General features: G+C 48.0%; 1 protein-coding gene across 1 annotated transcript in view; it reads right to left on the minus strand.

Annotated features, from left to right (window-relative positions):
* Positions 1–2,762: 2,762 nt before the first annotated feature.
* The window catches only part of LOC135809316 (integrator complex subunit 1-like), a 54,482-nt gene continuing 43,765 nt past the window's right edge, over positions 2,763–13,479 (minus strand). Inside the window, exons 55-60 of the mRNA XM_065322650.1 lie at positions 12,940–13,067; positions 11,869–12,185; positions 10,683–10,753; positions 5,135–5,226; positions 4,602–4,711; positions 2,763–3,474 (exon numbers count right to left, since the gene is read on the minus strand). Coding sequence (XP_065178722.1) covers positions 3,365–3,474; positions 4,602–4,711; positions 5,135–5,226; positions 10,683–10,753; positions 11,869–12,185; positions 12,940–13,067 — 828 coding nt within the window. The 3' untranslated portion in view covers positions 2,763–3,364. The remainder of the gene's footprint in view (positions 3,475–4,601; positions 4,712–5,134; positions 5,227–10,682; positions 10,754–11,868; positions 12,186–12,939; positions 13,068–13,479) is intronic.

Raw genomic sequence — 13,479 nt, forward strand, 5'->3', positions numbered from 1 at the left:
AAGTAGGTTGCAGGCTCCCAGGTAGGCTCATCGTAACCCTTCCATTTTACCAAGTACTGTTGCTTTCCGCGTTGAATTCGATGAGAAACTACTTCTTCGACAATGAAACGCTCATTGCCATCAAGGTCAATTATGGGTGGTGGAGCTGGTGACTGAGGATTGAGTTCACTGATCAGTAACGAACAATTTCAGTGCAGCTATGTTGAACACCGGATGGACACGACATGTTCTTGGGAGGTCCAACCGCACAGTCGAGCCAAATGCCTTCTTGACTGTAAATGGACCGAACCAGCGTGGTCTCAGTTTAGCGCAAGGCTGATCTCGTGATACTGACGTGGTTATTAGTCCCTGTGGACCATCACTTCATCCCCCACCTTGAACCTTGACTCGAGTTCCGTCTAGACCGGTTGGCGTAGAACTCTTGGCTTCGGATTGCATCATGGATGCTGTCCTTTGCTACTTGCAGTGCTGCCTTCCTGAACAAGCGGGTCAACCAGGCCCTCCGTGAAAAGTAACGCCTTGGTCAGCTCATCCAGTCCAGAGGTCGACAGACAAAGCGAGGTATACTCCGCAATGTAGTCTTCCAAGCTACCTGTTTGCCGTGCTCGTACTACCAATAGCCGTCTCCTCTCCTCTTCATGTTTCTCTTCAAATGCGCCCTTGAGCCGCAGTTTCAACTGTTTCCAAGTCGTTGATCTACCGTCTTCCTCCCACAATGTCATCAGCCAACGGCGGGCGCTGCCATCCAGGAACGATGCCACACATCCCATTGGATCGGCTGGCTGCTGGCTTCTTAGCGCTTCTTCCACCGCAAATAGCCGCTCCTTGAATTCCGCCGGCTTGCCAGTGTACGGAGGACTCAGAAGGATCCCGATGGCGAAGCCTTCTTTCTGGAGTCCTCTCATTGGGTTGCCAAGCAGCTCGGTGGAGACGACTTGCTATCTCCCAAGTGAGTACACATACCGAGATGAATGCCAACGCGAAGGCACAGAACAGAAACAGAAACCAGAAACCATCCTCTGCTACCAATGTAATGGATTGCATTAGTAGCTTGGAAATAACACCATGCACCCTCTCAGAAGAGCCTTGTTTTATAGCACAAGGTGATAGAGAAAACACCAATGAGAATGTGAGAAGAACCGAAGTGTCAAGGAAGTGTGAATACTGTCTGCATGAGAGAGGGGTGTGAAATGCATGCAATAAATTGATAGGTAACCGGGGGAGAACTATCACACTACTAGTAGTGTACCTGGCACATGCGAAACTTCCTAACCTAAGCTGGTTGTGTTTCTCAACGCATAGCCGGTGGTAACGCGGACGTGCGAACTTTACTTTACTACATGTAGTTGATATGAATAAAATATTGTGATGACAAATCAGTCAATGTATTACTAGTACACACATTACTTTGTACTGTACTAGTCTGTAGTTCTTCTTTAGGAAGAAAGGTTGGGGATCTTCAAATGAAACAAAGATACTGTGCCAGGCTGCCACCTAAAAAGATGCAGTTTAGTAAATTACGTACAGGGCCCAGTAAGGTGCTCTGACGAAAATTGCATGCACATTCTATTCTCACTGTGCAGGGCGGCAAAGCGCCAACAAACTGAACTAAGTTTTCAATCATGATGATTTTATCGGCAGCAGCAGCAGCAGCAACAAAACATTCTGACACTACAATTGTAGACAAACCTGTATAATTATTCTGAGATTATTCTCTTCAGTGTTACCAACATTTACAACACGTCAGCAGCATGCCACCCTAAATGTCACTGAGCTAAAAATCAATCATTGACATCGAAATTGTTTTTGAGTTGTTCAGTGACAAAGACCAGAAATGCAAGGCTAGCACTGCGGGGAGTCATCGAAACTATCGACACCATCGAAACCAGGAGCATCCTCTGCCCATTGTAGTGGTGTGAGTTTACAGAGTGTTATGCATTGTATTGCCTTCAAGTGCTAATGCTCTGGTGTTGCATTGCGTTACCTTAGTTATACATTGGCACCACGCGTTATCATTATACCACTCATATCATGTCACATCTATAATTATCATGTCACACCTATACGATTGGTATAATACAGGGAGTCGTATACATGTATACGACTCCCTGGTATAATAAGAAAGACCAAGGAACTACAAGTAATAGTTACGCTATACTGTCCACTAACACCACCAGTTACTAAACAATCAGCTCATGCGATAACATTGCACGACACTGACCGAAGGTACTGACGTTCTACAACTAACTGGCTAACAGCTCTAGCACATCTTGGATGCGCACTCCAACAGCCTTCCAGCTTGGAAGGTTCTAAGTACTTAGTTATAGAAATAACATAAGGAGGGGAAGGTGAGCGCAACCAAGATATGCACGAGCTGAAAGTCTCAGCTGTGAAGGACGTTGGTTTGTTATTTCTATAACTAACTTAGAACCTTCCAGTTGGAAGGCTGTTGGAGTGCGCATCCAAGATGTGCTAGAGCTGTTAGCCAGTTAGTTGTAGAACGTCAGTTCGGTCAGTGTCGTGCAATGTTATCGCATGAGCTGATTGTTTAGTACCTGGTGGTGTTAGTGGACAGTATAGCGTAACTTGTAGTTCCTTGGTCTTTCTCTTTTGTATAAATTAAACCTTGGCTCTCCATCTGAGTCCATCCCTGGTATAATTAGACTAGCAGAGCTACAGCCTAGGGAGATCTCTCTCTCTCTCTCTCAGCCTGCACACCTAACTGTTGGTCACCACACCCATCAGAACAAACACGTCAAAGGTCAAGTGTAAAGATGTTATTTTGTAAGTTGTAGGGGACGTTACAAGTACTGTAGAGTGTTGCTTTGTGTGGGGTACCAGCCAAAGCAGACAGCTCACAGGCAGTGCCAAACTAATGACATAAGTTTGGCTATTGTGTTGAAATATGGAATACCCTTTAAAATACAGACACTAAGTGGGTATCAAGGGCTGATACCAGAGAGGAAGACGCAGGATTATACAAGCATGCATGAGCGAAAAGACAGCACATCGATCACTGATGCACGCAAGACAGCACATCGATCACTGATGCACGTGATACAGGCTAGACAACCGATTGTTTCTATTACAAAATTAATTTAAATTTAAAATGTTCATAAGGTAATGAATATCAGCATAGCAGAGCAGGAGAGAAAGCGGAAGAATGTAGTGTGTTGCGGATACAGTGGTATCAACACAGTACTCATAGCATGCAACCAGTGCTTAGGAAGAAACTAGACACACGTCAGTCACCAATGTGGCTACATAACAAACACACACATACACACACGCACACACACGCACACACACGCACACACATGCACAAACTTAAAAAAAAAGATATTCAAAAACACACATGAAGCATCTAACACAGCACACAGAGTTTGAGGCCACGCACTAGCAGTGCATTGGAAGATTCAAGAGAATGCTTTACGGAGGCTTCGTAAGATTCTGTTAGCAACCGACGAGAAAACTCTGCAGAGGAAAAGGGCGGAGAAGGACCAGTGTATTAGTACAGGACAACATACTAACACAGCCTCAGTGGGCATCATGGCACCTGCTACAGTGCTGGCCAGTAACTCGGACACGACCATAACACAAGGCACAGTTTACACCAGGCCACATAACAACAAGCAGTAGCTGATGCTTCGGAGTGTAGCTGTGAACTACAGCGCTGTTTACATGATATTCCTGGCTACTCGTGGCGCAGCTCTCAAGCAAATGGTCGGGCTACACCAGCCAGCAGTGTCTGTATTTAAAAGATCTTCAACATGTGTAGTGTGGTACATAGCATACGTGCAAACAGAAGCAACGGCAATAGGCCCATTGCGCAATGGGCGTATAGAGGTATCGACATCAGTGGAAGTGCCAGTGCCATCATCTCCCTCACGGTACAACGAATTTACTGTATACATGCTATGTCCGTCCACTTCTTGAATATGCTGTCCCCATATGGATGTTTTCCCTTAGTGTAGCACTGTCAGCGACGCTAGACAAATTGCAGGCTGTAGCTGCAAGAGCTTACCTAAAGAGTAAACGGAAGCATCGGCCTGACTGGTCCACGGCCAAGGACACACTTTCCTCCTGGGAATCACTTGCCTGGCGGCGACAAATGTTAGGATTTGCTTACTTCCATCATGTTTTTCCCCGATACCCATCATTGTTGCAACATTTCTCTTTTTCCGTATCCCGTAGCAGTCGCCATCCATCTTCTATGATTCTCCCTAAGTCTGGCACATACTTCACTCCATCCCCTCCATTTCGTCTCAGTGTTGCCTGGAATAAGCTAAAGCTGCCAGAAGAAATCCGCTGTCTGACATCCACTAGCCGATTTACTGTTGCTGTGCGCAGACACTATCTGCACCACAAGTATTCTGTGCAAGGTATACCAATTTTTTGCAAGTAGCTTCTGCTGTTCCTGTTTGTAATATTTTTTATTTTTTCACCTTGTCATGTCCCTTCCTCCCTCTCTCATAACAGCCACCGTCACTTCCTTTCCCCAGGAGACTCCCTTTGATAGGCATTCATTTGCCTCTAGAGAATCCTTGCAAAATATAATATCAATCAATATATCACTGAGCAGCTTAAAAAAGCAGACTTACTGCTGGAAAAGATGACCAACTCGGGTATTGCAGCAATGATGGCATTGACCACTGCACGGCTATTCGATTGCAAGCACACTAAGAAAGCCGGAATAAATCGGTCCGTGCTCCTGCACACAACAATACATGCAAGACAAACCAGGCACAGTGATCAGTGAGTACAAACAGCCAGCAATGGAAGTAGTCACATGCTACAAGAGAACGCATGTAGAACCTGTGTGAGCAGGCCCAGAAGGGGATCTACAACACAATCTACATCAACGGTTCCACCCCGCAAGAGTTCAAGAATACACCAGAGTATTCAGCATTTGACTGAGGGAGGAGGCATCCCTGGACTCCATGCTGAGATCTGTAACCCAGCTCGAGCTATCACACCAATCTAAATGTGCAGGGTTCTCTCTCTCTCTCTCTCTCTCTCTCTCTCTCTCTCTCTCTCTCTCTCTCTCTCTCTCTCTCTCTCCCTCCCTCCCTCCCTCCCTCCCTCCCTCCCTCCCTCCCTCCCTCCCCCCCCCCTCTCTCTCTGTCTCTCTTACTTTGGATTGTTCCTGATGTAGCGGATCAAGAGCTTGATAGCCAGCAGAGTGGCTTGGCATGGCGAGTGAGTCAACAGCAATTCCAGGTGAGACTGTGCAGCACAGGAGAGGAAGCACGACAGGACAGGAGAACTAGGAATATGCATCGAGAGTCCGATACACAGCAATGCAACTGTACACCTGACTGGCGCTTACCGTGACGTAGAGTTCAGCTTTAAAAAATACTAAGCTCCGCATTTCCCCATAGGGTGTGTGTGTGTGTGTGTGTGTGTGTGTGTGTGTGTGTGTATATATAGTGTTGGGCCTGTTGCCAACGGGCTTGGCTGCTTGAAGGTGTATTGTTGTACCTACCACCTTTGTTGGTTTCAGGGTTCATATACTTTCTATTAGAAGTATACATACCTGTTAACCATGGACTGCTTCTGGCTAGATTAACTCTTGTGTAATCAATGGTGCTAGCGAAGCTTGTATCAGATCCACTCTGATTTAGCCACCCACACTAGTAGTAGCAAGTATTACCTTCACTGGGGGCAGGGGGTACCTGCAGTTGGATCCCGGGACGGATACCCTGATGCCGTCAATCCTTTTTCTGCACCTTGTCCTCACCCACTTACTGAGGTGTGGTGAGCCCATAAGTTGGATCATTTCAAATCCACCCTAGTTTGGGGATTTCTGGGGGTGTCGGCCGTTGGGTGGTTCAATGGCCAATTGAGTCATCTTTCCAAGATTCCTGTTGAGTCTCTCTCCCCTCTCCCGGGGAGACCCACGTGACCAGTTTTGGCAGTAAGCAAGTACAAGTACAAGTGTGTGTGTGTGTGTGTGTGTGTGTGTGTGTGTGTTGTTTGGTCGTTTGTTGGCTGCGCGCCCCTTCTGCGGTCCCAGGCGTAGGTGGAGAGACGTTGTGGCTACTGACACGAAGTCCATTCCAAACTGGTTTGATTGCGCACAAGACCGGTCAGCTTGGCGAGAGCAGGTTCTGGTTTTTCAGCCTTCTCGGGCAGTAGAGAAATCCGTACTCTGCTCATCTTGCAACCGGGCTTTCTCTCGTCCTCAAGACAAGGCACGGCACAAGTGTTTGGCTGAGCGCCAACTTCCCGTCCACCAACAGCGTGGTTCAGCACAGTGCGTCAGTTGCTGCCGATGGTTCCGTAGTAAGGGTGGGCTTGCAGTTCATCGCTGCCAGCCTGCACTCCCTGAACATGCAGATACGGCATTGACGGCGTCTCTCGCTAGTTGCTGCTTCCAGCATTGTCAACGCTGCAATCGCTGCTTCAAGTCCCGGGCTGGTTTTAACCGCCATAACTGCAACCGTGGAAAACGTCTTGCTGCAGCCGATAGGGAATCACTGCCGCTGATCTGCATGCATTGCCCGAAACGTTTCCGACGACAGCAAGATTTGACGAGGCACCAGAAGTCCTGCCAATGACGGTGCACTCCAAACTCTGGCCCCCTCCGGGGGTGACATTGCCCAATGGGCAGTCATGCTATAGTAGTAGTAGTAGTAGTGTGTGTGTGTGTGTGTGTGTGTGTGTGTGTGTGTGTGTGTGTGTGTGTGTGTGTGTGTGTGTGTGTGTGTGTGTGTGTGTTTGTGTGTCAATGCATGTATTCACTGTTCACAACACCCAGTACATGTGTATGTTAGAGACAATGTGTGCAATACAGTCAACCCTGTGAATAACAAGCTTGGGTATAACAACAACTCACTAATAACCACACAGTCTTCAGACATAGTGACCATTTGACAGCATTCGTTCAACCTCGTGAATGACGAAAACTCGCTAATAATGACACACTCTCTCATGCACAATGGAGGGTGGTCATTCGCAGGTTTGACCGTAGTCCTGATTATGATCTGTATCCATACTCCTCTGGTGTGTGCAGTGTCTATATACGTTCTGCCTGTTGTACGCATTGTCCTTTGAACTCTCGTATGTACGCATACTAGTACACGCGTGCATCACTGCTTTCTGCCTGTCCCTTGCTCTGGACAAGAAGCCTTTTTCTCTTTGTATTCTGAAGGATAAGTCACAAACTCTAGCTTGTGTGTGTTGCGTTTGTTGACACAACATGGCGCAGTGAACATCTTACTTTCCCTGCTAGTCTTAGTATGGTTCCATTGCAGTTGTACAGTAGCCCACCTGCAGTGTTGCTCTCCGCCCGTTTTCATTTCGCTTCAAAAATTGTCCGTTTCGTAGTGCTAGAAATACGGACAGTATGGTCGATGATCGTATTATCGAGCCAGTCACAGAACCCTCTGCGTGGTGCCACCTGATTGTCCTCATCAAGAAGAAGGGCACTACGGAGATGCAGCTGACTGTGGATCTTCAGAAGCTAAACGACCAAGTACGCAGACCCACCCACCCTGCTCGTACACCACACGATGCAGTGGCAGCCATCGGCAAGGCCCGCTATTTCACGAAGCTCGACGCCCGACATGGCTACTGGCAAGTCCCGCTGTCTGACGATGCCAAGCCGTTAACCACATTTATCACACTGTGGGGGCGGTACCAGCTCCTTCGCAACCCGCAGGGCCTTGTCTCTGCCGGTGATGTGTTTAACTCTCGTACAGATGCGGTGTTTGATCGTCTAACCAACTTCGTTAAAGTGGTTGACGATGGTCTTGTATATGATACCGAACTGACGGCTCACTTCACCCACGTTCGTGACGCTCTGCTCTGCGCCCGTCAGCACGGCATCGCCCTGAGCGCCAAGATGTTCGTATTAGGCGTCCCAGAAGCTGACTACTATGGCTACCATATCAACACTGATGGTTACACCGTTGACAGAACCAAGACGGCAGCCATCACTGACTTCCCAGTGCCAGTAAATCGCACTGATGTCCGTTTACTCTTCGGGATAATCAACCAATGTAGTGAATTCTCACCCTGTATCCGCGTCGCCCATTGCTGAAATCCACGATTGAGTTCCTATGGGAGTCGGCACACACCGACGCGTTAAACGACGTCAAAGCTGCCCTGGCCTCCCCACCGATACTGTCGTTCTTCCAGCCTGGCCGACCGCTTCGGCTAGAAACTTATGCCTTAGTTATGTTCTGTGGCTGCAGCAGGGCGACATCTGGTGCATTCTCCAATGCGGAAGCTGATTCCTCTCCGATACTGAGACGAGATACACCATCATTGAGCTCGAATGCCTTGCAGTACCTGGGCAGTAAGCAAGTGCTCAATCTATCTCTCCGGTGCTCGGTTTGAAGTTACTGACCACCGCCCGCTCATCCCTGTTCTGAATTCATACTATTTGGATCAGATAGAGAATCCCCGGCTGTAGCGGCTCATCCTCAAACTTCGGCCCTATCAGCTACAGGGGCGCGAACGCCATACCCTCGCGCGAAGAAAAAAAAATGGTCATACACTAATATAGGCCCAGATAGATTCTGCTCCGCTCAACTCGATATCTTGGGTGCAAAATCATCGATATTTTGCTGAGCCTTGCACAACAATCTAGAAACTCGATATTCTGCTCCATTTTGCTCCGGAAAACGGGTATTTTACCCACATGTACAATGTTTCATAAAAATCTCCTGGTCGGTTTCTCAACACGGGTTTTTACACACATGTGTCCGGGTTCTTCCAAAATCATGGTGATCCACAGTAAATCCCAGTATTTTCAGTGAAATGATCTTGCCCTGTGCGATGTATCGAGCCGAGTGGGTAAGAAAACAAGGAAATCCAAGGACCAGGCATCAATGCTACCCAAAATCTCGATATTTTGCTCCGATTTTTGCCGGCATTTTCCGATATTTCTCAATACATGTACTTTGATATTTTGCCGAAAGAATTGCCGGCAGAATCTGTCTGGGCCTATCACCATGATCACGCACGCATGTACAGGAGTGATTGACTGATTGACGTAATATACTGTAGAAAGGCTAATTTTAGCGGGTAAATATTTAGCGTTTTCTGAATCTGGACCAATTCACGACGAAATATTTTAACGATCCGAGTTTCAGACTTAAAAAAAGAAGGATGACTCATACTGTACTGTACATGCAGATTTTCAATGGCGCGGCAAAACTTTGGCGAAAACACTCCTTTCGCTAAAGTCGCTAAAATATCACCGTCGCTAAAATAAGCCGTTTTACGGTACTTGATTGTACTTGTATTAGATACTAGTTTTATTGAACCAATGCCATGCTGTTGGTTGACAGCATGTAACAAGGTGGAGACCACTGTGTTCGGAAACAGTGACCTTTCTACATGTACAACCATCCACGGTTGGTATAGCCCCGGTCTTGACGACCATCTGACCCGTATGGGTGTTAGGCCCGGTTCTGACCATCTTTATTCTAGGGAGTTAGTTTCGTGTTGTACCGTCGACCGCGGATGGTTGTAATAAGGTCACTGTCCCAAGCGGTGTGCCTCAGCACACCATTCCAGCTTTGCTGCTACAGGGCAAACCCGCGCTAATGAAGTTGACCAGCGCTCCTCACACTACGTGGAGTCGACTCAGCAGCATTGCAACCGCTCTGCCTGGTCCCTTCCTCGTCTGTCTCTTGGAGCACATGTCGACATCCAGCATCCCCGGACCAAGTTGTGGTCAGCTCATGGTTCGATCGTGGCCATTGGTCAGCACTGGGACTACTTGGTGAAACTTCCCAGCGGCCGTATTTATTAGCGCAACCACCGGTTTCTCCAACCGAGAGTCTCTCCTATACCACCGCCAGCTGCAGCCGTCCCTACTGTTTCTGCTCCGGACGCTTCACAAGGCCAGACACCAGTTGTGTCTACTGACCCTGGTGTACATGCCCCAGCACAGCCTGCACCATGGAGCCGTCATCGCAGACGGCAGCAGAACGTCCCGTTTAATGTGATATCCACACACGGACAATCTTATGACTGACAACCTTGTCCTGGTCATGTTTCTGCTCTACTGCCTGGCCTATGAGTCTATGACTGTTGCTGGTAGTTATGCATTTTATTGCTGCTGTGTTTTTTTTTGTCTTTTGATCAGATAAAAATGTCTTTCATCTCAGAAGGGGCGTGGTGTATCCATACCGTATTTCCCCGTAAGTTAGTACGTACTAACTTTCGAACTTAGCAGCCACATGACTACTAACTTTCGGGGGTGGTACTATCTTTCGGGGAGTACTTTTTTATCGGGGGTAAATGACACGCAGTGGGAAGCCTGCGCAACTCTAGTGTCCGTGCATATGATTTATGTACTGTACGGTGTCTGTACATGTCGGACGGGTACGAACTTACTATCTTTCGGGGGGAACTGTCTTTCGGGGTGATAACCTCGGCAGTGGAAAGTGTATTTTTTATAGGGGGGTACTAAGTCATTGGGGAGAACTAACTTACGGGGAATACGGTAATAATATAATGTTCTGCCTGTTGTACGCATTGTCCTTTGCACTGGCGTGTGTACGCATACTAGTACACGCGTTTATCACTGCTTTCTGCCTGTCCCTTGCTCTGGACCGCAAGAAGCCATTTCTCTTTGTGTTCTGAATGATAAGTCACAAGCTCTACCTTGTGTGTTTGCGTTTGTTGACAAAACAGTGTGGATGACAGGTTTGCATAGCTCTTACCAAGCAGTGCTCCAGGATAGCTGGACAGCGCATGGACGCATCATCTAACTCCACCAGCGCACAGTAGAGACCTGCAGGACGACATTGAACACACCGGGCCAACAAGAACACACACGCACGCGCGCGCACACACACACACACACACATACGGGGGTCAGGTGCTTAAAGGGGAAGTTAAGGCAAAAATTAAAATTTCACCAGTTGTAGTCTTCGGGGTGCTGAGTCGAATGGTCTTGGTCCGAGAAAGCTGAGACGCTTCCTTCCTACTTGAATCCCAATCGAACCCGCGCACTTCCACCGAAACTGGGTGACTGCGCCCTACGAGATGGGGATTTGTATGCAAAATGTCACTAAAAGCGCCATTTCGTTCTTATAAAAGCACGGATGACCGCGATTGGCCCATATGTTGTAGTCCTTTGGACGCTGAGTCGACTGGTTTTGGTCCGAAAAGGCTGCGATGCAGCGTTCGCCCCTAATTCCCAATCGAACATGGTTGAACAAGCGGTCACGTGCTCCTGCGTACACCAGTCACCTGGTCACCGTGCCTGCACGGTACAACTTACAGCCTGTTTTGACCTTTTTTGGGTGCAGTCCTGTCACTCGAGTTGAACCTTGGTGTGAAAGTTGTCGCCTGCTGGCGTGGTGACCAGGTGATTTTGGCACCCAGGAGCACGTGACCGCTTCTTCAACCATGTTCGATTGGGAATAAAGGAGGAACGCTGCATCGCAGCCTTTTCGGACCAAAACCAGTCGACTCAGCGTCCAAAAGACTACAACATATGGGCCAATCGCGGTCATCCGTGCTTTTATAAGAACGAAATGGCGCTTTTAGTGACATTTTGCATACAAATCCCCATCTCGTAGGGCGCAGTCACCCAGTTTCGGTGGAAGTGCGCGAGTTCGATTGGGATTCAGGTAGGAAGGGAGCGTCTCAGCTTTCTCGGACCAAGACCATTCGACTCAGCACCCCGAAGACTACAACTGGTGAAATTTTGATTTTTGCCTTAACTTCCCCTTTAACAGCGCGGGCGTATGAGGTATAATGTAGATATCTACACAATGCACAAGGCAGTTCACAGCTGCATGCACAAGGCAGTTCACAGCTGCATGCACAAGGCAGTTGATACATGATCACCGCACAGCAAACAGTGCAGTTCTGATAGTTCTGCTAATTTATAGTACTCACCATCAGATGCCTCGCCAGGCTCCAAGCTGTGCAAGAAAGGGGCTAGCTTTTCTGCACTGATGCCCGCGTCATCAGCAGTAGCAGAGCCAGCACTGCTACCGTTGTCCCTGCTGTGTGTTACCTGAACAACGTCATCCAACGACGATAAAGTGCTTTCGATGCCTGTGTGCACTCCATTCAAATGTGGTACGCCACCCGATGCCGATGACTGCTCTGCCTGGGCCTGTCCAATAGTAGATGCGCATTCGGCCAGCGAAGAAAGTGCCCGCTCTAGTTCTCTAAGGGACTCTGATGTCTTATGCACTTGCGTCAGATCCCTGAAGCAGAGAATCACACACACACACACCCTCCTGTTTATACATCGTGCTTGTACAATGAATGATTGATGACAGTGAATGTACAAGTAGGCGGCAGCAGCAGCAGCAGCAGCAGCAGAGACACAGTGTATAATGTACTCGTAGTACAGCATACTAGCATCATTCCACTGTGGATAGTATTCACACGTCACTAAAAAGAAAGCAATATTCAAAACTTTGAGGGAGTTGAAACGAGAAATTCTGAAGAAAAAGTGACTGTCACCACCAGAACTCACACCATGGACCCTCGCTCTCGTATGGCCAGCGATGCTCTAACCACTGAGCTATCACGTGGTCAAACAATAGCAACATAGGCACTGTCTAGCATTGCAGTATTGAGTGCAGTCAACGTGTGCACATGCAGTGCACCTGTGATCATTATCATTGCTACACACAACACACACCACACAACACACACCAGCACCACAACACACACAACACACAACACACACCAGCACCACAACACACAGCACACAGCACACACCACACATCACACACCACACACCACTCACCACAACACACACCAGCACCGGGGAAGCGAACAACCCGCTGGGATTTGCCAGCACGTACCCATATACTCCACAGCTGCAACACCTTGGTTTGCTGTATTCCTCCTACTCACACAGCCCATAGAAATCAAGTGGATCTTAACCACGGCAGAATTGGCAAATGATTCTATCCAATTGACAGACGGATGTACACCAGCAGGACTTACTTCCACAGTGAGAGTTTGGACTTGAGAAACGTCAGCGCTACCTCTCCACTCTCCTTCAAGTAGAGAAGCAGGAATTGGCCAATGCGATCAGCTAAGCTGCCCAATGCTTTGCCGCACAAACAGTATTGCTGGCAAGGAGAATGACACCAGCACAGACACCGGCACATGCATGAACACACACAGGTACATGTGCACACACACATGCAAGTGCACACATGCACACACACACACACACACACACACACACACACACACACACACAGCAAGACTACCAGTAAGCCAGCAATTGAATCTCTCGGATTAGATAGCTCCAGGGTGGACCAAACACACTGAGATGTTCCATGTAGAGCAATATTACGACTGCCATGAGCACTTCTACGGGTTACACCCACTTGATGGATTTACCCTTGTACAATTCATAAACAGTGCCAGCATTATTCACCCGAGCAATACTAACTACAGTACTTCAAACTTCAAAGTAATTAGGTATTTCTTATTTTGCAGGCAAACCATTTGAGATCTCAGAAAGCTTACACACGT

This window comes from Sycon ciliatum, chromosome 2 (genome assembly GCF_964019385.1).
Source record: "Sycon ciliatum chromosome 2, ocSycCili1.1, whole genome shotgun sequence".
Lineage (NCBI taxonomy): Eukaryota > Metazoa > Porifera > Calcarea > Leucosolenida > Sycettidae > Sycon > Sycon ciliatum.